Here is a 27,492-nt window from a genome sequence, read left to right on the forward strand (position 1 = left end):
CGCCCCCCCCCACCCCCCCCGCCACCCCTCCCCTCCCCCCACCTCCATCACACTCGGGGGGGTCCTCCCCATCCCCCTACATTTTTTACACACCCCCCCCCTCATTTTACCACCCCCTCCCCAAATTTTAACCCCCCCTCCCATGCCGGCCCCCCCTCCTTGACCCCCCCCACCCCTCCCTATACATCGCCCTATAGATCCCGGGGGGATGGAGGGCGCGGGGGGCGGCGGGGCCCCCCCGGGGGGTTCCGAGCCCCCCGATCGCGCTGTCGAGTACCTGCTGGAGCTGAACCGGATTATCGCGACTCAGCGACATCTCCTGGCCTCGCAGCGCCGCCGGATCGCGCAGCTCGAGGGGCAACTGCAGCGCCTGGCCCGGGAGAACCGGCACCTGCGGCAGCGCGGGGCGGCGGAACGGGCAGCGCGGCACACGGTGAGAGGGGGAGCGGGTGGGCGGTGGGGGATATGGGGGTGTGGGGGGGGATGTGGGGCTGTGGGGGGTATGGAGGGGGATGTGGGGGGTTTGGGGGTGTGGGGAATATGGGGGGAATATGGGATGTGTGGGGGGTATGGAGGGGGATGTGGGGGTACGGGCGGTGTGGGGGTGTGGGGGGGATGGAGGGGGATGTGGGGGTACGGGCGGTGTGGGGGTGTGGGGGGGAGGGAGCGGGATGTGGGGGTACGGGGGGTTTGGGGGTCTGGGGGGGATATGGAACATGTGGGGGTGTGGGGGATATGGAGGGGGATTTGAGGGTACGGGGGTGTGGGGGGGATGTGGGGCTACGGGGGGTTTGGAGGTCTGGGGGTGTGGGGGGTATGGAGGGGGATACTGGGGATTTGGGGGTGCAGGGGTCTGGGGAGGATATGGAACATGTGGTGGGTGTGGGGGATATGGAGGGGGATGTGGCGCTACGGGCGGTGTGGGGGTGTGGGGGGTTTGGGGGTACAGGGGAGATATAGAACATGTGGGGGGGGTGGGGGATATGGGGGTGTGGGGGTTATGGAGGGGGATGTAGGGGTACAGGGGTTTGATGGTCTGGGGGGGATATGGGACACGTGGGGATATGAAGGAGGATATGGGGGTGTGGGAGGGATGTGGGGGTACGGGGGGTTTGGTGGTTTGGGGTGTGGGGGGGATGTGGGAAATGTGGGGATATGAAGGAGGATATGGGGGTATGGGGGTGTGGGGGTCTGGGAGCTTTGGGGGTATGGGGGGTTTGGGGATGTGGGGTGTATGGAGGGGGATGTGGGGGTATGGGGGGTTTGGGGGTACGGGGGTGTGGGGGATAAGGAAGGGGATGTGGGTCTGGGGGGATTTGGGGGTCTGGGGGTCTGGGGGAGATATGAGACGTGTGGGGGGTGTGCGGGTATGGAGGGGGATGTGGGGGTCTGGGGGGTTTGGGGGTACACGGGGGATAGGGGACGTGTGGGGGGGTCTGGGGGGTTTGGGGTGTGGGGGTTATGGAGGGGGATGTGGGGCTGTGGGGGATTTGGGGGTACGAGGGTATAGGGGACGTGTGGGGGGTGTGGGGGTACAAGGGGATATGGAGGAGGATATGGGAGTTTGGGGGTTTGGGGGTGTGGGGGGTATGGAGGGGGATGTGGGGGTCTGGAGGGTTTGGGGGCCTGGGGGATATGGGATGTGTGGGGGGTGTGGGGGGTATGGAGGAGGATGTGGGGCTGTGGGGGATTTGGGGGTACGAGGGTATAGGGGACGTGTGAGGGGTGTGGGGGATTTGGGGGTGTGGGGATCTGGGAGGGAAATGGGACGTGTGGGGTGTGGGGTGTATGGAGGGGGATGTGGGGCTGTGAGGAATTTGGGGGTGTGGGGGGTATGGAGGGGGATGTGGGTCTGGGGGGGTTTGGGGGTGTGGGGGTCTGGGGGAGATATGAGACGTGTGGGGGGTGTGCGGGTATGGAGGGGGATGTGAGGATATGGGGGTTTGGGGGTACGGGGGCATAGGGGATGGGTGTGGGGGATATGGGGGTACGGGCTGTTTGGGGGTGTGGGGGGATATGGGACCTGTGGGGGTATGGAGGGGGATGTGAGGCTGGGGGGGGTTTGGAGGGGGATTTGGGGTCTGGGGGGGATATAGGACATGTGGGGATGTGAAGGAGCATATGGGGGTGTGGGGGGTTTGGGGTGTGAGTTATGGGGGGCAGAGGGGTTATGGGGCGGGGGGGTCACGGTTTGGGGGTGCAGAGGCTCGGGGTCACGGGGGGGTCACAGCGTTGGGGGGGGGGATATGGGGGTCACCGAGGGGTCAGCGGGTCCCGGGTGGGGTCACTGGGGGGTCACGGGTGGGGGGGGGTCACGGGGCTGGGGACCCCCTAATTTGGGGAGGGGGTGCTAGGGGGTCCTGGGGAGCCCGGGAGGGGGGTGCAGGGGTGGGGGGGTCACGGGGCGGATTTTGGGGGTGGGGAGGGGGTCACAGGGGGGTCATGGGGCAGGGACCCCAATTTTGGGGTGGGGTCATGGGGGGGTCATGGGGCCCTGACCGAGTTGGGGGTCCCGGGGGTGCCCAAACCAAACTGGAGGTCCCATGACCACCCAGCCCAGCTCAGGGGGTCCCAGGGGTGCCCAGACCGAGTTGGGGGTCTCAGGGATGCCCAGACCGAGTTGGGGGTCTCAGGACCACCCAGTCCAACTCAGGGGGTCCCACCCCGACCCAAACCAAGCTGGGGGTCCCAGGACCCCCAAGTGGGTCCCAGGGGTGCCCAGACTGAGTTGGGGGTCCCAGGGGTGCCTAGACTGAGGTGGGGGTCCCAAGGGTGCCCAGACTGAGTTGGGGGTCCCAGGGATGCCCAAACCAAACTGGGGGTCCCGGGACCACCCAGCCCAGCTCAGGGGGTCCCACCCCGACCCAGACCAAGTTGAGGGTCCCAGGGGTGCCCAGACCGAATTGGGGGTCCCGGGACCACCCGGCCCAACTCAGCGGGTCTCCCCCCAACCCACACCCCCCCGTGCCCGTCCCGCGGTGCCACCCCCGTGTCCCCTCCCCGTGTCCCCCACACCCACCCGTGCCCGTCCCGCCGTGCCACCCCCGTGTCCCCTCCCCGTGTCCCCAGGCCCACGCGGAGCCCGAGGCTCAGTACCAGAACCACCTGGAGGCCGAGGGGCTTTACGGGGACCCCGAGCTGCCCTTCCCGGCCCACGGCGACCCCGACGCGGCGTTCCCGCCTCACCTGGAGCCGGACGGGACCTACCCCGAGCACCTGGAACGGGACGGGACCGGCACCTACCCCGAGCACCTGGAGCGGGACGGGACCGGCACCTACCCCGAGCACCTGGAGCGGGACGGGACCGGCACCTACCCCGAGCACCTGGAACGACCCTACCCCGCACACCTGGAGCGGGACGCGCCCTTCGAGCCTTTGGCCGAGCGGGACCGGTCCTACCCGGGCCGAAAGGAACGGGACAGAGCTTACCTGAGCCGGGCCGAGCGGGACGGGACATACGCGGCTCGGATGGAGCAGGAGGGGCAGTTCCATGGCTGCTTGGAGCGGGACCTCCAGTACCAGCAGCACCTGGAGAGGGACGGGCAATATCCCGGGAGGATGGAGCGGGACGGGCAGTACCCGGCACGGATGGAGCAGGACGGGCAATATCCCGGGAGGATGGACCGGGATGGGCAATATCCGGCACGGGATGGGCAGTACCCGGCGAGGATGGACCGGGACGGGCAATACCCGGACCGGGATGGACAATACCCGGCACGGATGGACCGTGAGGGGCCGTACCCGGACCGGGACGGGCAATACCCAGCACGGATGGACCGGGACAGGCAATACCCGGACCGGGACGGGCAATACCCAGCACGGATGGACCGGGACAGGCAATACCCGGACCGGGACGGGCAATACCCGTCCCGGCTGGAGCAGGAGGGGCCGTACCCGGCTCGGTTGGAACGGGAGGGACCGTTCCGGGCCCGGGACGGGCACTACGGGAGCTGCTGGGAGCGGGACTGGGCGCGGGGCCCCTCCCGCAGCTCCAGCCCCGGGGGGGGGCACAGCACCAGCGCCAGCACCAGCCCGGCCACCACGCTGCAGCGCAAGTACGGCACAGCACCCCGAATTCAGGATTTGTGGGGTTTGGGGTTCCCGAAATCCGGGATTTGTGGGATTTGGGGTTCCCGAAATCCAGGATTTGTGGGATTTGGGGTTCCCAAAATTGGGGATTTGTGGGATTTGGGGTTCCCGAAATCGGGGATTTGTGGGATTTCTGAAATTGGGGAATTGTGGGATTTGGGATTTCCAAAATCGGGGAATTGTGGGATTTGGGATTTCCAAAATCAGGGATTTGTGGGATTTGGGGTTCCTGAAATTCGGGATTTGTGGGATTTGGGATTTCCAAAATCGAGGATTTCTGGGATTCAGGATTCCCAAAATCGGGGATTTGTGGGATTTGGCATTTCCAAAATCAGGGATTTGTGGGATTTGGGATTCCCAAAATCGGGGATTTGTGGGATTTGGGATTCCCAAAATCAGGGATTTATGGGATTTGGGATTCCCAAAACCGGGGATTTATGGATCCATAAATTGGTTCCCGTCCCAAAATCCAGCATGTTATGGATTCGGGAGGCCCAAAATCGGGGATTTGTGGGATTTTGGATTCCTGAAATTGGGGATTTGTGGGATTTGGGATTCCCAAAATTGGGGATTTCTGGGATCAGAGACTTCCCAAAATCAGGGATTTGTGGGATTCAGTTTTCCCAAATTTGGGGAATTGTGGGACTCAAGATTCCCAAAATCAGGGATTTCTGGGATTTGGCATTTCCAAAAATCAGGGATTTCTGGGATTCAGGATTCCCAAAATCGGGTATTTCGGGATTCCCAAAATCCCAAACCCGGGATTTTTTTGGATGCGGCCCCTCCCAAACCCAGCCCCCCTGTGGGGGGAGGAGGGGCAGGTGCGGGACCCGCGGGGGGGGAGGGGGGAGGGGCCGTGACGTCATCGCCCCTCCCCTCCCCCCCGTCTGTCGCTCCGGGGGCACGCGGGGACATTGGGGGGGGGGGGAGGGGGGAGGAATTTGGGGAGGGGGAGGGGAGGAATTTGGGGAGGGGGATCTGGGGGTCCCCACCTCTCACTGACCCCCCCTCTCCATTTCCTCCCCTCCCCCCCAGGTCGGATCGCGACAGCTCCAGGACAGTGAGGTCAGTGCTGCCCCTCCCCCCTCTGCCCCTCCCCCCTCCCCTCCCCTCCCCTCCCATCCCCTCCCCCCCCGGACGCCTGGGTCCCTTCCCCGGGGTGGGGCGAGTCGCGACAGGGCCGTTCTGTCGCGACGGGGCCGTTCTGTCCCCCCATTCCCCCGCCGCATGTCGCGACAGGCCCGACGCGCTGCGATAGGGCGGATGTGTCGGGACAGGGCTGATATATCGCGACAGGGCGGATGTGTCGGGACAGGGCTGATATATCGCGACAGGGCCGGCGCGTCACAGCGGGCGCTGACGCGTCCGTCGCGACGGGGCCGTCCCGTCGTGCGGCACTGTCGTGACAGGGCCCCCCCCCCCCCCCCCCCCCGATGTGTCATGTCGCGACAGGCGGGGCCGCGCGGTTGCCGGGCGCGGGCGGCGACAGCGGCGACAGCGGCGGGGGAGGTGACAGAGGGGGCGGGGCGTTGCCGTGGTAACGGGACCAACCCCCCCCCAAAAAAAACCAAAATCGCCCCAAAATTCCCTTCGGGGGGCGGGAGGGGGGGGAGGGGCCGTGGGGCGCGTATGACACGCCCGGGGCAGGTGGCGGTGACAGGAGGGGTGACACCGCGGGTGACACCGCAGGTGTGGGGCTGTGCCGGGGTGGGTGGCACCGGGTGTGACAGCGTGTGACACTGGGTATGACATCATGTGTGACAGTGTGTGACATTGTGTGTGACATCGTGTGTGTCAATGTGAGACACTGTGTGTGACATCGTGTGTGACATTGTGTGTCAATGTGTGACACTAGGTGTGACACTGGGTGTGACATTGTGTGTCAATGTGTGACATTGTGTGACACTTTGTGTGACACTGGGTGTGACATTGTGTGTCAATGTGTGACATTGTGTGACATTGTGTGACACTTTGTGTGACACTGGGTGTGACACTGTGTGTCAATGTGTGACATTGTGTGTCAATATGTGACACTGGGTGTGACATCGTGTGTGACATTGTGTGACACTGGGTGTGACATTGTGTGACATCATGTGTGACATTGTGTGACACCATGTGTGACACCGTGTGTGACATTGTGTGTGACACCGTGTGTGACATTGTGACACCATGTGTGACACCGTGTGTGTGACACCGTGTGACACCATGTGACATTGTGTGTGACATTGTGTGTGACACCATGTGTGACACCGTGTGTGACATTGTGTGTGTGACATTATGACACCGTGTGTGACATCGAGTGTGACACCGTGTGTGACATTGTGACTCCGTGTGCGACCCCGTGCAGGAGCGCATGGCGGTGGTGACACCGTGCCGGGGGTGACAGTCACCGGTCACCCCTGGGCAAGAGCAGGTGACAGAGCGTGTGACACCGCGGGCAGGTGACACGAGTGTGACACGAGTGCGACACGAGCGTGACACCAACAGTGCCACTGAGCCAGGGTGTCCCACCCTTGTGTGATCCTCATGTGACACTGTGACACAGGCTGTGACATTGTGTGACACTTTGTGTGACACCGGGTGTGACACTGGCTGTGACATTGTGTGACACTTTGCGTGACACCATGTGTGACACCGTGTGTGACACCGCATGTGACACTGTTTGTGGCACTGAATGTGACACCGCGTGACACCGTGTGACACTGTGTGACACCTCGTGATGCTGTGTGACACTGTGTGACACCGCATGTGACACCGTGTGACACCGCATGACACCGTGTGACACTATGTGACACTGTGTGTGACACCACGTGTGACACCGCGTGTGACACCACGTGACCCTGTGCCAGGTGGTGACACCCCCCCCCATGCCAGGGCCGTGCGCAGCTGTGCCAGGCCGTGTCCCCTCCCTGTCCCCTCCTGTCCCCTCCTGTCCCCTCCCTGTCCCTGTGCCAGGCTGTGACTCCGCTGTCCCCGTGTCCCCTCTTTGTCCCCACTGTCCCCTCCCTGTCCCTGTCCCCGTGTCCCCCCTGTCCCCTCCCTGTCCCCTCCCTGTCCCCTCCCTGTCCCCTCCCTGTCCCTGTCCCGTGTCCCTGTGTCCCTCCTGTCCCCCCCCCCCCCCCGCCCCCCGTCCCCTCCCTGTCCCCTCTGTCCCCATCCCGGAATTCCGCCCGGGCCCTTCCGGACCTGGGGGGAGGAGGGGAGGGCAGGAAGGGGGGGAGGGGCGCGCTCAGTGCGGCAGCTCCGACGGAGCGGCACCCCAAAATCCACCCGGACCCCCCCGAACACCTCAAAACCTCCCCAACTTCCCCCCCCCGACACCCCAAAACCCACCCGGACACCCCAAAACCTCCCCAACCCCCCCCCCCCGGACACCCCAAAACCCGCCCTGACACCCCAAAATCCCCCCAAAATCCCCCCGGACACCCCAAAACCCCCCCTGGACACCCCAACACCCCCCCGGACACCCCAAAGTCCCCCCAAAATCCCCCCGGACACCCCAAAATCCCCCCCGGACACCCCAGAACTCCCCCCGGACCCCCCCCAGACCCTTCCCCAGCTCGGACCCCCCATGACGTGAGTGTGACACTGTGGCGGGGGGGGGGGAGGGAACACCTGGGACCCCCCAAATTGGGGATTTTGCAGGGGGGGGTTTGTTTTGGGGGGGTTCAGGTCTGGACCCGCCGCCGTGGGGCCCCTCCCCCACCCCCTGCCCCCCCACTCGTGTCCCCCCCCGTGTCCGTGTGTCCGTCCCCCCCTCCGGCTCTTGACTCGTTTCTCTCCTCTCTCTCCTCCCCCCCCCCGTGTCCGTCTGTCCGTCCGTGTCACCCCAATGTCCGTCTGTCCATCCGTGTCACCCCCCGTGTCCGTCTGTCCATCTGTGCCCCCCCAATGTCCGTCTGTCCATCCGTGTCCCCAATGTCCATCTGTCCGTGTCCCCACCATGTCCGTCTGTCCATCCATGTCCCCCCCGTGTCCGTCTGTCCATCCGTGTCCCCAATGTCCATCTGTCCGTGTCCCCACCATGTCCGTCTGTCCGTCTGTGTCCCCCCATGTCCGTCTGTCCATCCGCGTCCCCCCCGTGTCCGTCTGTCCATCCGTGTCCCCAATGTCCGTCTGTCCGTCTGTGCCCCCCAATGTCCGTCTGTCCGTCTGTGTCCCCAATGTCTGTCTGTCTGTGTCCCCCCCGTGTCCGTCTGTCCGTCCGTGTCCCCCCGAATGTCCGTCTGTCCGTCCGTGTCCCCAATGTCTGTCTGTCCATCCATGTCCCCCCCGTGTCCGCCTGTCCATCCATATCCCCCCACGTCCGTCTGTCCATCCGTGTGCTCCCCATGTCCGTCTGTCTGTCCGTGTCCCCAATGTCCGTCTGTCGATCCCTGTCGATCCATGTCCGTCTGTCCATGTCCTCCCTCTGTCCCCATCCCTGTCTGTCTGTCCGTCCTGCCACAGTGACCCGTAGCCATCTGTCCCCCACTGTCCCCCCCCCCACCTCTGTCACCCCCTGGCCGCTGTCCCTGTCACCCATTGTCACCCACTGTCACCCATTGTCACCCATTGTCACCCATTGTCCCCCTGTCTGTCTCCGTGTCCATCTGTGTCCCCCTGTCTGTCCCCGTGTCCCCGTGTCCATCCGTGTCCCCCTGTCTGTCCCCGTGTCCCCATGTCCATCTGTGTCCCCCTGTCTGTCCCCTGTCCATTGTCCCCCTGTCTGTCCCCTGTCTGTCCCCGTGTCCCCATGTCCATCTCGTTTCCCCTGTCTGTCCCTGTGTCCATCTTGTGTCCCCCTGTCTGTCCCCCTGTCTGTCCCCGTGTCCATCTGTGTCCCCCTGTCTGTCCCCCTGTCTGTCCCCTGTCCCCGTGTCCATCCGTGTCCCCCTGTCTGTCCCCTGTCCCCCTCCAGGTGCCACCCTCAGGTGCTTTGGCTGCTCCAACCTCCCCCCGCCCGCAGGTAAGAGCCGCCCCTCCCCCACACCTCCCACCCGGCTCCTATAGGGGCCATGGGGACCCCTGGGGTCCTATAGGGGCCATATAGACCTTATAGGGGCCATGGGGATCCCTGGGGACCTATAGGGGCCATGGGGACCCTCGGGGTCCTATAAGGGCCATATAGACCTTATAGGGGCCATATAGACCTTATAGGGGCCATGGGGACCCCTGGGGTCCTATAGGGGCCATGGGGACCCCTGGGGTCCTATAAGGGCCATGGGGACCCTCGGGGTCCTATAGGGGCCATATAAACCTTATAATGGCCATGGGGATCCCTGGGGTCCTATAGGGCCCCTATAGACCCCTACAGACCCCTATAGGGCCTGAGTGGACTCCAGGCCCTATAGGGCCCCTATAGACCCCTGTAGACCCCTATAGGGCCCGAGCAGACCCCAGGCCCTATAGGGCCCCCATAGACCCCTATAGACCCCTATAGGACCCGAGCAGACCCCAGGCCCTATAGGACCCCTATAGACCCCTATGGACCTCTATAGGGCCCGAGCAGACCCCAGGCCCTATAGGGCCCCTATAGACCCCTATAGGGCCCGAGCAGACCCCAGGCCCTATAGGGCCCCTATAGACCCCTATAGACCCCTATAGGGCCAGTACAGACTCCAGGCTCTATAGGGCCCCTATAGACCTCTATAGACCCCTATAGGGTCCAAGCAGACCCCAGGCCCTATAGGGCCCCTATAGGCCCCTATAGACCTCTATAGGGCCCCTATAGCCGCCGCCCGCTCCTCCCCCGGCCGCTGTTTGGGGGCGGTTGCCATGGCAACGCCTCCATCATGGCGCCTCCTCGCGCTATTTTTGGGGAGGGGGCGGTGCCGGGGGGGTGGGGGCGGGGCTTAAGTGGGGGGGGGGACCCCGCGGCCGAGCCCCTCCCCCCGGGGGAACCCCTCCCCCCATCTCCATCCCCCGCCGCGTCTCCATGGCAACCGCCGCCCCCCGCCCGCCGCGTCGCCATGGCAACCGCCAGCGAGGGGAGGGGGGAGCACCGCGCATGCGCAGCGGGACTGGGGACACCTCCCCTCCCGTCCCCCCCTTGGGGACCCCCGGTTTGGGGGTGGGTGGGGGGCGCCTCCCCCGCAATGGGGACCCCCTAAATTGACACACAGGGAGTCCCCAATTTTAGGGGACCCCCCCTCACCCCCCCCGCATTTTGTGTTATTTATTTGGGGGGGACACACACGACCACCCCCCCCCCATTCCACATCAGAGGGACCCAGGCGTCCTCCCCCCCCCCCTCACCCCCCACCCCAGGACCCTCCCCCAAATCCCCTCCCCACATCCAGGGGGGGGTCTCGGCGTCCGGGCACGCGCAGAGCAGGGAGGGGGGAGGGGGAGGGGGGGGTCTCTCCTCGGCTCCTCCCCCCTCCCCCCTCACCCCCCCACCCCCCCCCCCCCGCACCGCCCGGCCGGGCCCTGGTTCTGCTGCGGAGGCACCGGGGGCTCCCCCACCCCCACCCAGGACCCCTCCCCCACTCCCGGGGGTGTCCCCGTCTCTGTGTCTGTGTCCCCCCCCCATATTTTTGGGGGTGCTCCCCCCCCCTCCCCCTCCCCAAAATGTGGTGCCTGCAGTGCACGGCCGACCGGCGGCGGGGGCCGCTCCGGCAGCGGCTGCTGCACGGGTGAGTCGGGGACCCCCCCGGGACCCCCCCGGGACTCCCCGAGACCCCCCCCGCGACCCCCAGACCTTTGCCCTCCCCCCCTCCATGCGCGGCGCCCCCCTCGTCCCCTCCCCCCCCTCCTCACCTCGCCGGGACCCCCCCCCCCGATGTTTTGGGGACCCCCCCCTCGCTCTGCTCTGCACCCCCCCCCCCCCAATTCCGGCGCTGGGTCCCCGCGGGGCTGGGGGGGAGGTGACGCGTCTGTCCCTGTGTCCATGTGTCCCCCGTGGCCGTGCGTGCACGCACGTCCCTGTCGTGTGTCCGTGTGTCCTGTGTCGCCGTGTCCATGTGTCCCCGTGTCCATATGGCCGATGTCCCCATGTCCGTGTGTCCATGTGTCATTATGGCAAATGTCGCCATGTCCCCGTGTCCGTGTGTCCCCATGTCCATATGGCCAATGTCCCCATGTCTGTGTGTCCCCGTGTCCCAATGTCCCCTGTCCATAGGGCCGATGTCCCTGTGTCTGTGTGTCCCCATGTCCGCGTGTCCGTGTGTCCATATGGCAAATGTCGCCATGTCCCCGTGTCCGTGTGTCTGTGTGTCCCCATGTCCATATGGCCAATGTCCCCATGTCCGTGTGTCCCCATGTCCATGTGTCCGTGTGTCCCCATGTCCATATGTCCCCATGTCCCCGTGTCCAGACCTCCCCATGTCCGCATGTCCCCATGTCCGTGTGTCTGTTTGTCCCCGTGTCCCAATGTCCCAATGTCCACAGGGCTGATGTCCCCATGTCCCTGTGTCCATGTGTCTGTGCGTCCGTGTGTCCTGTGTCCTCATGTCCATATGGCCGATGTCCCCATGTCTGTGTGTCCCCATGTCCCAATGTCCCCATGTCCATAGGGCCGATGTCCCTGTGTCCGTGTGTCCCCATGTCCGTGTGTCCATGTGTCCATATGGCAAATGTCGCCATGTCCCCATGTCCGTGTGTCCCTGTGTCCCCATGTCCCCATGTCCGTGTGTCCCCATGTCCGTGTGTCTGTGTGTCTGTGTGTCCGTGCGTCCGTGTGTCCCAATGTCCCCATGTCCATATGGCCGATGTCCCCATGTCCATGTGTCCCCACCTACCTGTGTCCCTGTGTCCCAATGTCCGTCTGTCCATGTCCATGTGTCCCCATGTCTGTATGCCCTACACCGTGTGTCCGTGTCCCTGTCACCACATCTGTCATGTCCCCATGTCCCTCTGTCCCCAGGTGTCCCCATGTCCATGTCCCCAACCTGGCCATGTCCATCTGTCCCACACCTGTGTCCCCTTGTCTGTGTCCTTGTGTCCATGTTGGCCATGTCCGTGTGTCCCACGCCTGTGTGTCCCCATGTCCGTGTGTCCCCATGTCCGTGTGTCCCCAATTCCCTGTGTCCCCAAGCTGTGTCCCCATGTCCATGTGTCCCTGTGTCCCGTGTCCCTGTGTCTGTCTGTCACTTGTCCCTGTGTCCCCTGTCCCTGTGTCTGTCTGTCCCCTTGTCCCCTGTGTCTGTCTGTCCCTTGTCCCTGTGTCCCCTGTCCCTGTGTCTGTCCCTTGTCCCTGTGTCCCGTGTCCCTGTGTCTGTCTGTCCCCTGTCCCTGTGTCCCCTGTCCCTGTGTCCCGTGTCCCTGTGTCTGTCTGTCCCTGTGTCTGTCTGTCCCCTTATCCCCTGTGTCCCCTGTTCACGTGTCTGTCCATCCCCTGTCCCTTTGTCCCCTGTCCCTGTGTCTGTCTGTCCCCTGTCCCTGTGTCCCCTGTCCCTGTGTCTGTCTGTCCCCTTATCCCCTGTGTCCCCTGTCCCTGTGTCTGTTTGCCCCTTGTCCCTGTGTCCCCGTGTGCCTGTGTCTGTCTGTCCCCTTATCCCCTGTGTCCTGTGTCCATGTGTCTGTCTGTCCCCTGTCCCTGTGTCCCCTGTCCCTGTGTCTGTCTGTCCCTTGTCCCTGTGTCCCCTGTCCCTGTGTCCCATGTCCCTGTGTCTGTCCATCCCCTGTCCCTGTGTCCCCTGTCCTGTGTCTGTCTGTCCCCTGTCCCTGTGTCCCATGTCCATGTGTCTGTCTGTCCCTTGTCCCTATGTCCCGTGTTCATGTGTCTGTCTGTCCCGTGTCCCTGTGTCTGTCTGTCCCCTGTCCCTGTGTCCCCTGTCCCTGTGTCTGTCTGTCCCTTATCCCCTGTGTCCCCTGTCCCTGTGTCCCCTGTCCCTGTGTCCCTTGTCCCTGTGTCCCCTGTCCCTGTGTCTGTCTGTCCCCTTGTCCTTTGTGTCCCCTGTCCCTGTGTCTGTCTGTCCCCTTGTCCCTTGTGTCCCCTGTCCCTGTGTCTGTCCATCCCCCTGTCCCTGTGTCCCCTGTCCCTGTGTCTGTTTGCCCCTTGTCCCTGTGTCCCCGTGTGCCTGTGTCTGTCTGTCCCCTGTCCCTGTGTCTGTCCCCGTGTCCCCACTGGTGCCTCCAGACTCTTTGAGGGGTCTCACTGGCACCTTTGAAGATCTCTGGGAGGTTTTGGGGGGTCCCGGGGAGGTCTGGGTGGGACGGGGGGTCCTGATGGTGCTTTGGGGGTTTTTTGTGGGGTCCCCAACATGGGGGTGACGCGGTGTCCCCGCAGCGTGGACGGCGAAGCCCCGGGCAGCGAGGGGGGGGGGCCGGTGCCCGACAGCCCCGGGAGACCCCCCCCGTACCGGGGCCTGCCCCAGCCGGCACCCCAAGGCCCGGGGGGCAGCGGGGGCGGCCCCGGGGGGGGGTCCCCGGGCGTGGCCTGGCCCCGGCTGCCCCCCCAGCCGGCCAGCGTGGCCCTGCGCAAGCAGGAGGAGGAGGAGGAGAGCAAGAGGCCGAAGGCTCTGAGCGACAGCTACGAGCTCTCCACCGACCTGCAGGACAAGAAGGTACCTGGGGACAGCTGGGGACACCCCTGGGGACACACCTGGGGACACCCCTGGGATGGGCCCTGGTTGTGGGGTGGTCACAGATCCACATGTGGTGGTCCCCAGGTCCGTGTCGTGGTCCCTGTACCCTCCTTGTCTCCTCCTTGTCCCCTCCCGGTCCCCATGGCCACATGTCCCCGGTCATGTTTTGATGTCCCCATCCCAACACCTCCATGTCCTTGTCCGTGTCCCCATCTCCCCATCCCCTGTCCCCAACCCCGTGTTCTCATCCACATCTCCATGTCCCCATCCTCATGTCCCCATGTCCCCATCCATGTCCCCATCCTCATGTCCCCATGTCCCCATCCCTGTCCACGTCTCCTATATCCCCACCCATGTCCCTATCCTCATCCCTATCACCATGTCCCCAGCCCGTCCCCATCCTCATCCATGTCTCCATGTCCCTGTGCATGTCCCCATGTCCCCACCCTCATCCATGTCTCCACCCATGTCCCCATGTCCTCATCGTCATCCCTCTCCCCATGTCCTCACCCATGTCCTCACCATCATCCATGTCCCCATGTCTCCATCCCTGTCCCCACCTGTGTCCCCGTGTCCCCATCCTCATTCATGTCCCCACATCCCCTGCCATGTCCCCATGTCCCCATGTCCCTATCTGTATCCCCACGCGTGTCCCCATGTCCCCATCCTCATCCATGTCCCCACGTCCCCACATCCCTCGCCACGTCCCCACGTCCCTCGCCACGTCCCCACATCCCCACGCGTGTCCCCATGTCCCCATGCTCATCCATGTCCCCACGTCCCTCACCGTGTCCCCACGTCCCCATGCGTGTCTCCACATCCCCACGCGTGTCCCCATGTCCCCACATGTGTCCCCATGTCCCCATCCTCATCCATGTCCGCATGTCCCCACATCCCTCGCCACGTCCCCACATCCCCACGCGTGTCCCCTTGTCCCCATCCTCATCCATGTCCCCACGTCCCCATGTCCCTCGCCACGTCCCCACATCCCCATGTCCCTCACCGTGTCCCCACGTCCCCATATGTGTCCCCATGTCCCCATGTCCCCATCCTCATCCATGTCCCCATGTCCCCACATCCCTCGCCACGTCCCCACATCCCTCGCCACGTCCCTCGCCATGTCCCCATGTCCCCACGCGTGTCCCCATGTCCCCATCCTTATCCATGTCCCCACGTCCCCACGTCCCTCACCGTGTCCCAACATCCCCACGCGTGTCCCCATCCTCATCCATGTCCCCACGTCCCCACATCCCTCGCAATGTCCCCACGTCCCTTGCCACGTCCCCACATCCCCATGCATGTCCCATGTCCCCATCCTCATCCATGTCCCCATGTCCCCACATCCCTTGCCACGTGCCCACATCCCCACGTCCCTCACCGTGTCCCCACGTCCCCACACGTGTCCCCGTGTCCCCGCACAGGTGGAGATGCTGGAGCGCAAGTACGGCGGCTACTTCCGCTCGCGGCGCGCGGCGCGGACCATCCAGGCCGCGTTCCGGCGCTACCGCATGGCGCAGAAGTTCGAGCGGCTGCGCAGCGAGGGCGGCCGGGCGCGGCGCTTGGCGCTGCCAGGGCTGCGCCTCCAGTTCTCCTTCGAGGAGTACGACCGCGGCCCCCCAGCCCCCGCCCCGGGGCCGCCCCCGCCGCCCCCGCCCTACTTCCAGGGCAAACCGGCCTCGCTGGACGAGGGCGTCCTGGGGGGGCCGCGGCGCGCGCCCCGTTACGGGGGGTCCTGCCGGGCCGGCCTGGACGGGGGCGGGGGTCCCGGCGAGGGGATGGCGGTGGGGGGTGGCTCCGGGGTGGGGGGCGCGGGAAGCCCCCCCCGGCAGCTCTCGGCTTCGGCCGATTTCGGGCCCGGAGGCGCCGACCTGGAGGAGGCGTTTGCGCAGCAGGTGGGGGGCAGGGGGGTGCTGGGGGTTTTGGGGTCAGGGGGGTGCTGGGGGTGAAGGGGGTTTTGGGGGTTATGGGGTCAGGGGGGTGCTGGGGGTTATGGGGGTTATGGGGTCGAGGGGGTGCTGGAGGTTATGGGGTCACGGGGCTGCTGGGGGTTAAGGGGGTTGTGGGGGTTTTGGGGTCGGGGGGGTGCTGGGGGTTAGGGGGTTTTGGGGTCAGGGGGGTGCTGGGGGTTATGGGGTCAGGGGGGTGCTGGGGGTTATGGGGGTTATGGGGTCGGGGGGGTGCTGGGGGTTAAGGTGGTTTTGGGGGTTTTGGGGTCGGGGGGGTGCTGGGGGTTATGGGGTCAAGGGGGTGCTGGGGGTTATGGGGTCGGGGGTGCTGGGGGTTAAGGCGGTTGTGGGGGTTTTGGGGTCGGGGGGGTGCTGGGGGTTATGGGGGTGCTGGGGGTTATGGGGTCGGGGGGGTGCTGGGGGTCACAGGGTTCTGTAGGTTATGGGGGTCCTGGGGGTTATGGGGTTATGGAGTATGGGGATCATGGGGGTTATGGGGTCAGGGGGGCCATGAGGGTTATGGGGGTTATGGGGTCAAGGGGGCCATGAGGAGGGGGGTTAGAGGGTCACGGGGGTCCCAGGAGGTCCCAGGGGTCATGGGGGTCAGCGGGTCACAAAGCCATGGACACTACAGTGGCCATGGGGGGGTCACAGGTGACAAAGTGAATGGTGGGGGGAGGTCACGGGGCCATGGGGGGGGGTCACAGGGGTTTGGGGGTCTTGGGGAGGTCATGGGGGTCACAGGGGCCAATATGTGGGTCCGGAGCGCATGAGGGGCTCACAGAGGGGGCTCACGGGGGGGTCCTGTCCCCGCAGGTGAAGTCCTTGGCCGCCTCCATCGATGAGGCGCTGGGGGGGGGTCGCGGGGTCCCCCCCGGCGCCCCGGACCCGCCGGCGGGGGACAGCGCGGCCACCTCGGCCAGTGACGTCACGCTGTACCTGGACGAGGGGCTCCCCGGCTCCCCCCACTCTCCGGAGAGACCCCCCAGCCCCGAGCCCCCACCCGACACCGGGGGTCTGCCGCCGTCCCCTGCCCCACCGCCCCCGCCGCCGCCCCCCGCCAACCCCCCTGGCCCAGCCGAGCGCTGGGGGGGCCCCGAGGAGCCCCCCCGGAGGGGCCCCCCGTGCCTGGAGTGCCGGGGGCGGGGGGCCGGGGGGGGACACCCCCCACTGCTGACGGTGGAGCCCCCGAGCGACAGCTCGGCCGACCTGAGTGACCGCTCGGACCGCGGCTCCATCAACCGGGGGGGCCCCTACGAGCCCGAGGGCACCGGGGGGGGCACCTTACCCCGCTCCGGACCCCCCCACCGCTGCTTCCACCCCGAGGGGCCCCCCCCGCCGCCCCCCGGCCCCCCGCCCCCGCCCGCGGCCGAGGAGGGCTCCGAGGGGGACAACGAGAGTTTGGGCAGCAGCTCCAACTCCAACGAGACCCTCAACTGCTCCTCGGGCTCCTCATCCCGCGACAGCCTTCGCCGCCCCCCACCGCCGCCCCCCCCGCCGCCCACCGCCCCACCGCAGCCCCCCGGGGCCGCCGGAGCCCCCGGGAAGGCCACATACCAACGGGAGCCGCGGCAGAGCTGGGACTCGCCGGCGCTCAACAACGACGTGGTGCAGCGGCGCCAGTACCGCATTGGCCTCAACCTCTTCAACAAGTGAGGGGCTGGGGGGGCTTGGGAGGGTCTCTGCCGGATGTGGGGTGGGGTCTGGGGTGCCGGCAGCGGGGACACGTGGCACTGCCATGGTCACCAGGGGAAGGCTGGGGTGGGATTGTTGGTGACACCGTGGTGAGGACAGGGTGATGTTCTAGGTGACCCTGTAGAACCCCACAATGATGTTCTAGGTGACCCTATGGTGATGTTCTAGGTGACCCTATAACGAGGACAGGGGGATGTTTGAGGTGACCCTCTAGAACCCCACAATGATCTTCTAGGTGACCCTATAGCGAGGACAGGGTGATGTTTGAGGTGACCCTGTAGAACCCCACAATGATGTTCTACGTGACCCTATGGTGACATTCTAGGTGGCCCTATAGCGAGGACGGGGGGATGTTTGAGGTGACCCCGTAGAACCCCACAATGATGTTCTAGGTGACCCTATAGTGAGGACAGTGGGATGTTTGAGGTGACCTCTGTAGAACCCCACAATGATCTTCTAGGTTTGCCCACACCCCTATGGTGATGTTCTAGGTGAGGACAGGGGGGACGTTGGTGGCCCCGGAGAAGAGCGAGGTGGCCTGGGTGGCCCTAGGGAAGGACAAGGTGGCCGTGGTGGCACAGACAAGGTGGTGCTTGAGGTGGCCCTGTAGAACTCTGCAGTGATGTTCTGGGTGACCCTACAGGGAATGTTCCAGGTATCCCTATGGTGACGTTCTTGGTAAATCGCCCGTGCAGTTCTAGGTAACTCTACGGTGACATTCTAGGTAGCCCTACGGTGGCATTCCAGGTCACCCAGCGCTCAGGACATGTCAGTGTTCCGGGTGACCCTTTGGGGAAGCAGCTGTTGTCACCTGAGGTGACCCCAAACCAGGCTGACCCTCAGGTGACCCCATAGATGACCAGATGGCCCTAGAGCCGGGGGGCAGGTGACGTTCTGGGTCACTCTACAGCCAGAGTGACCATCCTGGCTGACCAGGCGCCCAACCCCTGGCAGGAAGCCGGAGAAGGGGATCCAGTACCTGATCGAGAGGGGGTTCCTGTCCGACACCCCCGTGGGCGTCGCCCACTTCATCCTGGAGCGGAAGGGCCTGAGCCGGCAGATGATCGGCGAGTTCCTGGGCAACCGCCAGAAGCAGTTCAACCGCGACGTCCTCGAGTAAGGGGGGACACAGCGGGGACACGGTGGGGATGGGAACACAGTGGGGACGGGGACACGGTGGGGATGGGGACACGGCAGGGATGGGGACATGGTGGGGATGGGGGATGCAGCGAGGACACAGCAGGGACAGGGGCACGGTGGGGATGGGGACACGGCGGGGATGGGGACACAGCAGGGATGGGGACACAGCAGGAACAGGGGCACGGTGGGGACAGGGGGACACGGTGGGGACATGGCGGGGATGGGGACACGGCAGGGATGGGGGACACAGCAGGGATGGGGACACGGTGGGTACAGGGACATGGTGGGGATGGGGACACGGCAGTGATGGGGGACACAGCGGGGATGGGGGACACAGCGGGGATGGGGACACGGTGGTGGCAGGGACGGGGACACGGCGGGGATGGGGACACGGCGGGGATGGGGACACGGTGGGGATGGGGACACGATGGGGACACGGTGGGGATGGGGGGACACGGTGGTGGCGGGGATGGGTACACGGTGGGGACGGGGACACGGTGGGGACAGGGGGACACAGCGGGGCTCGGGGCGGCCCCCAGAGCCACCCCATGCCCCCGCGGGGTCCCGGCAGCTGCGTCGTGGACGAGATGGATTTCTCGGGGATGGAGCTGGACGAGGCCCTGCGGAAGTTCCAGTCCCACATCCGGGTGCAGGGGGAGGCGCAGAAGGTCGAGCGCTTGATCGAGGCCTTCAGGTGAGGGGTGGGTCCCTGTCCCCACGTCCCTGTGTCCCCACGTCCCCACGTCCCCATGTCCCTACGTCCCCACTGCATTGACCCTGCCACCAGCAGCACACGGTGGTGTGGCCACCATGGGGTGACGTTCTAGGTGACCCAATGGATTGAGGGGGTCACAAGGGGGTGGTGGCACCTGTGGGACCAGGGGCTGTTCTAGGTGACCCTATGGATGGAGGGGGTCACAAGGGGGTGGTGGCACCTGTGGGACCAGGGGCAGTTCAAGGTGACCCTACAGACTGTCAGGACACTGGGGGATGCCCCCTGGACCACAGGGTGACGTTCTAGGTGACCCTGTAGATCAAGGAAGAGCCATGAGGGTGGTGGCCCATGTTCTAGGTGACCCTACAGCCATTGGGGTGCTGCCCCACGCTTATGGGGTGGCTGTGGGGTGCAGAGACCACCCCGCGAGGCGGGGCCAGCCGTGGGGCACCGTGACCCCATGGGCCGTGGGGGTTGTCCGCCCCGCAGCCAGCGCTACTGCGTGTGTAACGCGGCCCTGCTGCGCCAGTTCCGCAACCCGGACACCATCTTCATCCTGGCCTTCGCCATCATCCTCCTCAACACCGACATGTACAGCCCCAGCGTCAAGGCCGAGCGCAAGATGAAGCTCGAGGACTTCATCAAGAACCTGCGAGGTGAGGCCATGGGTTCTAGAGCAGAACGCATGCTCTAGGGCTGGCCCGGGAGTTGTAGGTTCTGGAACGGGGTCCGGTGTTGTGGATTCCAGGTGGGCCTGGGTGTTGTGGGTGGGTTCTAGATTGGGTCAGGTGTTGCAGTTCCTGTGGGTTCTGGGGTGGGGCCTGAGGTGATGTGGGTGCTGGGCCCAACATGGTGGGTTCTAGAGCGGGTCTAGGGTGTTTCAGGCTCAGGACTAGGTCATGGTGAGGAGGGTTCTAGAGCAGAGCTGGGGTGGTGGGGAGGTTCTAGAACAGGACCAGGCATTGCAGGGCCTGGAGCTGGGCTGGGTGTTGCAGGTTCTAAAGCTGGGTCTGCTTGTGTGGGTTCTAGAGCCACCGATGACAAGTGAGTTCTGGAGCGGGATCAGGAGTGACGGGTTCTAGAGCGGGGCGGGTGTTGCGGGTTCTGGAGCGGTCCCGCGTGACACGGGTTCTCCATCGGGGCCGGGTGTCGCGCAGGGGTGGACAACGGCGAGGACATCCCCCGGGACATGCTGGTGGGCATCTACCAGCGCATCCAGAGCCGCGAGCTGCGCACCAACGACGACCACGTGTCCCAGGTCCAGGCCGTGGAGCGCATGATCGTCGGCAAGAAACCGGTGAGTGGGGGGTGGGACAGGGCACCCGGGGGTGTGACCCACAGGGGTGTCCCAGGTGACCCCATGGGACAGGTTCTAGGCCGCCCAAAAGAGACATTTCAGGTGATCCTGTGGTGGGGAGGATGTTCTAGGTCACCCTTGGGAGATGTTCCAGCGTTCCAGGAGATCCTGTGGGAAGGACGTTGCAGGTGACCCATGGGTGGAGTGTTCTAGGTGACACATGGGACAGGTTCTAGGTGGCCCAAGGGACACGTTCCAGGTGACCAATGTGGGATGATCCAGGTGACCCATGGGGGACATTGTATGGGCTCCATGTGGGACATTTGGGGTCACCCTTGAAGTGACCCCGTGGGACATTCAGGGTGACCCTTGAAGTGACCCATATGGACATTTGGTGACCCTTGAAGTGACCCCATGGGACATTTTGTGACCCTTGAAGTGACCCCATGGGACATTTGTGTGACCCTTGAAGTGACCCCATGGGACATTTGGTGGTCCTTGAAGTGACCCCTGTGGGACATTTGGGGTGACCCTTGAAGTGACCCCGTGGACATTCGGGGTGACCCAACGTGGACGTGCTCTTGGTGACCCCAGTGAAGCTCCAAGGTCACCATCCCCACCCCGGGGTGTCTCTGGGGGGCTCTGTGAGGCGTGTCCCATCCCAGATGTCCCTCCAGAAGTGACCCCAGGTGTGACCCCAGGTGTGACCCCAGATGTGGCCCCAGATGTGACCCCAGATGTGTCCCCAGGTGCTGTCCCTGCCCCACCGCCGCCTGGTCTGCTGCTGCCAACTCTACGAGGTGCCCGACCCCAACCGGCCCCAGCGCCTGGGGCTGCACCAGCGCGAGGTTTTCCTCTTCAACGACCTCCTGGTGGTGAGCCAGGGGTCCCGGGTGGTCCCGGGGGGTCCCAGGGGGTCCTGACCCAGGGGGGTCCCCGGTGACCCCAGTGGCCTCGGCAGGTGACGAAGATCTTCCAGAAGAAGAAGATCCTGGTGACCTACAGCTTCCGGCAGAGCTTTCCGCTGGTGGAGATGCACATGCAGCTCTTCCAGAACGCCTGTGAGCCCCCGCGGCGCCCCGAAAAACATGGCGGCACCCCAAAGAGCCCCGCAGCACCCTAAAAAACCCAACAGCACCCTAAAAAAAAAAAAAAAAACCAACAGTGCCCCAAAAAACTCAACAGCACCCTAAAAAACCCAACAGCACCCCAAAAAACCCTATAGCACCCCAAAAAATGCCGCGGCACCCCAAGAAACCAAACAGCACCCCAAAGAGCCCCGCGGTGCCCCAAAAAACCCGGCAGCACCTCAGAAAACCCAACAGCACCCCAAAAAACCTAACAGAACCTCAAAAAACCCAACAGCACCCCAAGAAACCCAACAGCACCCCAAAAAACCCAATAGCACCCTAAAAAACTCAACAGCACCCCAAAGAACCCAACAGCAACCAAAAAAACCCAACAGCACCCCAAGAAACCCAACAGCACCCTAAAGAACCCAATAGCACCCCAAAGAGCCCCACGGCACCCCAAAAAACCTGGCGGCACCCCAAAGAGCCCCGAAGCACCCCAAAGAACACTGTGGGGTGTCCCTGCCCCCGTTGTGATACTTTGGGGTACACCAGCCTGATTTTGGGGTGCCCCCGCCCCCCCAGATTACCAGTTCGGGATCAAGCTGGGTGTCCCTTTTGGGGTGTCCCTTTTGGGGTGCCCCTTTAAGGGTGTCCTAGGGGTGCCCCTATCCCCATGGGGACACTTTGGGGTACACCAGCCTGATTTTTGGGGTACCCCCACCCCCGTTGTGATACTTTGGGGTACACCAGGCTGATTTTTGGGGTACCCCCACTCCCATGGGGATACTTTGGGGTACACCAGCCTGATTTTGGGGTGTCCCTGTCCCCCATGGGAACACTTTGGGGTACACCAGGCTGATTTTTGGGGTGCCCCCGCCCCCCAGATTACCAGTTTGGGATCAAGCTGCTGTCGGCAGCGCCGGGCGGGGAGCGGAAGGTGCTGATCGTGTTCAATGCCCCGAGCCCGCAGGACCGACTGCGCTTCGCCAGTGACCTCCGGGAGTCGGTGGCCGAGGTGCAGGAGATGGAGAAGTACCGGGTGGAGGGTGAGCGCCGGGAACTGGGGCAACTGGGGGAACTGGGAGGGACTGGGAGTGATGGGAGGGACACTGGGAGTGCTGGGAGGGGTACTGGGGGCACTGGGAGGGGTACTGGGAGTGATGGGAGCACTGGGAGTGCTGGGATGGGGTACTGGGAGTGCTGGGAGGGGCACTGGGAGCACTGGGAGGGGTACTGGGAGTGCTGGGAGTGCTGGGAGGGGTACTGGGAGTGATGGGATGGGGCACTGGGAGCACTGGGAGCACCAAAATTGGCCCTGCAAGGGGCACTGGGAGGACTGGGAGCACTGGAGGGGCACTGGGGGCACTGGGAGTGATGGGAGGGGTACTGGGAGCACCAAAATTGGCCCTGCAAGGAGCACTGGGAGTACTGGGGGCACTGGGAGTGATGGGAGGGGTACTGGGGGCACTGGGAGGGACACTGGGAGTGATGGGAGGGGTACTGGGGGCACTGGGAGGGGTCACTGGTCCTTACTGGTGCCCTCCCAGCCAAACTGGAGAAGCAGAAGGGCATGGCAGGGCTGTGGGGCACTGGTCAGTGCTGGTACCGGGGGGTCACTGGTGATGCACTGCTGTGACTGAGGCTGTACTGGGGGTTACTGGTGGTTACTGGGGGGGGTCACTGGTCCTTACTGGTGCCCCCCAGCCGAACTGGAGAAGCAGAAGGGCGTGGCGGGCCCGCGGGAGGCGCTGAACGGGCTCAGCCGCAGCAGTCTGGAGGAGGCGTTCGGGGCCGAGGGGCTGAAACGGAGCGCCCTGAGCAGCTCCCTGCGGGACCTGTCCGACAGCGGTGAGACTGGGAGCACTGGGAGCACTGGGAGGGACTGGGAGGGACTGGGAGAGGGGTTGGGAGCCGCTGGGAGGGACTGGGAGGGACGGGGATGGACTGGGAGGGACTGGGAAGGAGATTAGGAGAGACTGGGATGGACTGGGAGCAACTGGGAAGGATTGGGAAAGGGATTGGGAGGGATTGGGATGGACTGGGAGAGACTGGGAGGGGACTGGGAGGGACTGGGAGGGAATTTGGGATCTCCATAGGGGGGATTTGGGGGATTTGGGGTGCCCTGGGGGGATGTGGGGAGCCCTGGGGGGATTTGGGGGATTTGGGGTGCCCTGGGGGGGTTTGGGGTGTCCTGGGGGGATTTGGGGTTCCTTGCAGGGTTTGGGGTGCCCTGGGGGGATTTGGGGTGCCCTGGGGGGTCCCCTGGGGGTCCCTCTCACTGCCCCCCCCCCCCCCCCAGGCAAGCGGGGCCGGCGGAACAGCGTGGGGTCCCTGGACAGCACCATCGAGGTGAGGGGACAGTGCCACCCCCAGTGCCACCCCCGTAATGTCACACCCCTAATGTCACACCCCCCGAGTGCCACCCCAAGTGCCACACCCCTAATGTCACACCCCGAGTGCCACCCTGAGTGCCACACCCTGTCACACTCCGAGTGCCACCCCGAGTGCCACCCCCCGAATGTCACACCCCGAGTGCCACACCCGTAATGTCACACCCTGAATGCCACCCTGAGTGCCACCCTGAGTGCCACACCCCAATGTCACACCCCAATGTCACACCCTGAGTGCCACACCCCCTGAATGTCACACCCCTAATGTCACACCCTGAGTGCCACACCCCAAGTGCCACACCTGAGTGCCACACCCTTGTCACACCCCCGAATGTCACCCCCAGTGCCACCCTGAGTGCCACACCCCAATGTCACACCCCGAGTGCCACACCCCAATGTCACACCCTGAGTGCCACCCCGAGTGCCACCCCCAGTGCCACCCCGAGTGCCACCCTGAGTGCCACACCCCAATGTCACACCCCAATGTCACACCCCAAGTGCCACACCCTGAGTGCCACACCCCTAATGTCACACCCCAATGTCACACCCCGAGTGCCACACCCCAAGTGCCACACCCCAATGTCACCCCCCCCCCCCGAATGTCCCCCCGGTGCCACCCCGACTGTCACCCCCTCATGCCACACCCAAGCCCCTCCCACTTTAGCCCCGCCCCCAGGTCCCGCCCCTCCCTTCACCTGGAAAAGGGGCGGGGCCTGGCTGTATGGGGCGTGGCTTGTTGCTGGGGGGCGTGGCTAGTGAGCAGAAGGCATGGCTTAAGCACAGACTGGGCGGAGCCAACGCCAGAAAGGGGCGTGTCTTCCCGCGCTGACCCCGCCCCCTCGCAGGGCTCCATCATCAGCAGCCCCCGGCCGCAGGCGCGGGGGGGGCCGGCGGCGACCCCCGAGGGGGGCTACAAACCCCCGGCCCGGCCGGTCTCCAACTCCTCCTCCTTCCTGGGCTCGCTCTTCGGCAGCCGCCGCGGGAAAGGCCCCGCGGGGCCCCCGCCGGGCGCGGGGGGTCCCACCTCGGCTTCAGCCTCCTCATCCTCGGCGTCTTCCTCGCATCACCACCACCACCACCCCCCGCCCGCCGCGCCCCCCGAGGCTCCCTCCAAGCTGCAGGCGCTGCACGCCCAGTATTGCCACGGGGGTCCCGGGGGGGGCGCGGCGGGAGCGGGCGGGGGTCCCGGCCCTCCGCCGCCCCCCCCGTACCCGCAGCAGCCGCCCCCTCCCAGCCGCCCCGCGCCCCCCCCGCCGCTACCGGCCATCGCCGCCGGGGCCCCCCCGCGCTTCCACGGCGGGCCCACCCCCCCGTTATCTGCGCCCCCACAACAGCACGGCCCCCCCGGCGGGGGGTTCCCCCCCCCGCACCCCCATTACACCCTGCACCGGCCCGGGAAAAGGGGGGGGGCTCCGCCCGGCGCCCCCCGGCAGCCGCTGTCCCCCCTGCCCCTCTACAGCCCCGCCCCAGCCCACCACGGGCTGTCCCACGCGTACCCCCCCGGACCCCCCCCCCACCACCACCCCCCGCCGCCCCCCGCCCCCGCCAAGCATTTTGTCTTTGGGGGGGGGGGCGGCGGAGTGGGGGTCGCGGCCGGGGGGGCTTTGAGGGGGGGAGGGGGAGGAGGAGGAGGAGGAGGAGGAGGAGGAGGTGGAGCGGCGCCCCCTCCCCATCACCACCATCACCACCATCACCACCACCACGCGCCCCCCCACTCGCCCATCCCCCCCCACCCTTCCTACCCCCCCCTGCCCCCCCCATCGCCCCACACCCCCCTGAGCCCCCACTCGCCCGCCGGCCCCACATCGCCCCTGGCCCAGGCCGGCCAGGGCCCCCCCAAACCCAAAGGGGGGAACCGCATCAGCACGGTGGTCTGAGCGCCCCCCGCCCACCCCCCCCCCCCCGGCCTGCTGGACGCGGTGGTTCTTTTTGTAACCCCCCCCCACCCCATGTCCCCCCCAAAAACCATGTCCCCCCAAAAAACCAAAAAACCTGCACGTGGCTCGTGTTCGGCTGCTCGCGCCCCCCCCCCGGGAGCGTGGCTGGGGTGGGGGGGGGGTCCCCGAAAAACCGGGTGACCCCCCCCCATCCCCACCACCATCCCGGGGGTCCGGCAGCGATGCTGCCCCCCCACCCCCACCCCCAAACCCCCCCACCCCCCCGTTCCCAGCTCAGGCTGAATGTCACATGGCACTTTAACCTCCCCCCCCTCCTCCTCCGACCCCCGACCCCCCCCCCCGGCCGCCTGGGGTCCCCCCGGGGGTTTTTTGGGGGAGGTCCCAAGCGGCCGGGCCCCCCCGGGGAGCCCCCCAGGCACCCGCATGCGCCCGCGCCGGGCCCTGTATATAAGAGACTGTATATTTGATGCTTCATAAACGGACCGGCCGGCCCCCCCCGCGAGCGGTTTTTTGGGGGGGAGGGCACGCCTATGGGGGCTATAGGGGGTGGATGGGGTGGGGACGGGGATAGGGGGATGGAAGAGGTCGGGGGGGTATAGGGGGTGTAATAGGGACCATGGGGTTGTGGAGGGTCTGGGGGCTATGGGGGCTGTAGGGGCTATGGGGGTTATTGGGGTCATTGGGGATATAGGGGCTATGGGGGCTATAGGGGCCATGGGGGTTATAGGGGTCTTTGGGGATATAGTGGCCATGGGGGTCACTGGGGCTATGGGGGCTATAGGGGTCTTTGGGGATATAGGGGCTATGGGGGCTATAGGGGTCTTTGGGGATACAGGAGTTCTGGGGGCTATAGGGGCCATGGGGGTTATAGGGGTCATTGGGGCTATAGGGGCTATGGGGGCTATAGGGGTCTTTGGGGATATAGGGGCCATGGGGGCTATAGGGGTTCTGGGGCTGTGGGGGCTGTAGGGGTCTTTGGAGCTATAGGGGCTATGGGGGCTATAGGGGTCTTTGGGGATATAGGGGCCATGGGGGCTATAGGGGTCTTTGGGGATATAGGGGCTGTGGGGGCTATAGGGGTCCTTGGGGATATAGGGGTCTTTGGGGATATAGTGGCCATGGGGGTTATAGGGGTCTTTGGAGCTATAGGGGCTATGGGGGCTATAGGGGTCTTTGGGGATATAGGGGCCATGGGGGCTATAGAGATTATGAATATTTTAGGGGCCATGAGGCCTATAGGGATCCCTAAAGCCTATAGGGGCCATGAGGCCTATAGGGGCCTTGAGGGCTATAGAGGCTATGGGGGCTATAGGGGTCCCTGAGGCATATAGGGGCCATTGGAGCTATAGGGATTATGAACGTTTTAGGGGCCATGGGAGCTATAGGGGTTGTTGGGGCTGTAGGGGTCCCTGAGGCTTATGGGGGCCGTGGGGGTTATAGGGGTCCCTGAGACCTATAGGGGTCCCTGAGGGCTATAGGGGCCCCTGAGGCCTATAGGGGCCACAGGGTTTATATAGGTCCTGGGGATCCTTAGGGGCTGCAGGACTACAGGAGATACGGGGGTCCTGTGGGTCTGTCGGGGTCCATAGGGGTCCCGTGGATCTATGGGGTCCAGGCAGTTCCATAGGGGTGGGGGTCTATAGGCTCCACAGGGGTCCTGGGGTCCTATAGAGCCTATAGGGTTCCTGGGGGTCCACAGGGATTCATGGGGGGTCAGTGGGGGTTTAGAGATTCCAAAGG

The 27,492-nt window shown here is 65.2% G+C and overlaps 1 protein-coding gene across 2 annotated transcripts; it reads left to right on the forward strand.

Moving 5' to 3' along the window:
- The first annotated feature begins 198 nt into the window (after positions 1–198).
- Positions 199–26,247, forward strand: LOC140681092 (IQ motif and SEC7 domain-containing protein 1-like). Of its 2 annotated transcripts, XM_072920458.1 has the most exons (16): positions 199–433; positions 3,070–4,055; positions 5,125–5,154; positions 13,301–13,577; positions 15,020–15,490; positions 16,361–17,196; positions 18,194–18,355; positions 18,951–19,073; positions 19,584–19,750; positions 20,252–20,391; positions 21,141–21,266; positions 21,353–21,452; positions 22,349–22,510; positions 23,169–23,312; positions 23,764–23,813; positions 24,700–26,247. In XM_072920458.1, the coding sequence occupies exons 1-16, from the start codon at positions 209–211 to the stop codon at positions 25,729–25,731; spliced, it is 5,031 nt and encodes a 1,676-aa protein (XP_072776559.1). In that variant the 5' UTR covers positions 199–208; the 3' UTR covers positions 25,732–26,247. The 2 variants fall into 2 exon arrangements, with proteins under 2 accessions (XP_072776559.1, XP_072776560.1); XM_072920459.1 differs by lacking the exons at positions 199–433; positions 3,070–4,055; positions 5,125–5,154 and adding an exon at positions 7,680–9,037.
- Positions 26,248–27,492: the final 1,245 nt, after the last annotated feature.

Source organism: Taeniopygia guttata, chromosome 31, assembly GCF_048771995.1.
Source record: "Taeniopygia guttata chromosome 31, bTaeGut7.mat, whole genome shotgun sequence".
NCBI classification, from domain to species: domain Eukaryota; kingdom Metazoa; phylum Chordata; class Aves; order Passeriformes; family Estrildidae; genus Taeniopygia; species Taeniopygia guttata.

Coding starts and splice junctions, on each gene's coding strand:
- LOC140681092 (XM_072920458.1), top strand. CDS start 209: ATGGAGGGCGCGGGGGGCGGCGGGGCCCCCCCGGGGGGTTCCGAGCCC. Junction 434..3,069: donor AACGGGCAGCGCGGCACACG/GTGAGAGGGGGA, acceptor CCGTGTCCCCAG/GCCCACGCGGAGCCCGAGGC. Junction 4,056..5,124: donor GCCACCACGCTGCAGCGCAA/GTACGGCACAGC, acceptor CCTCCCCCCCAG/GTCGGATCGCGACAGCTCCA.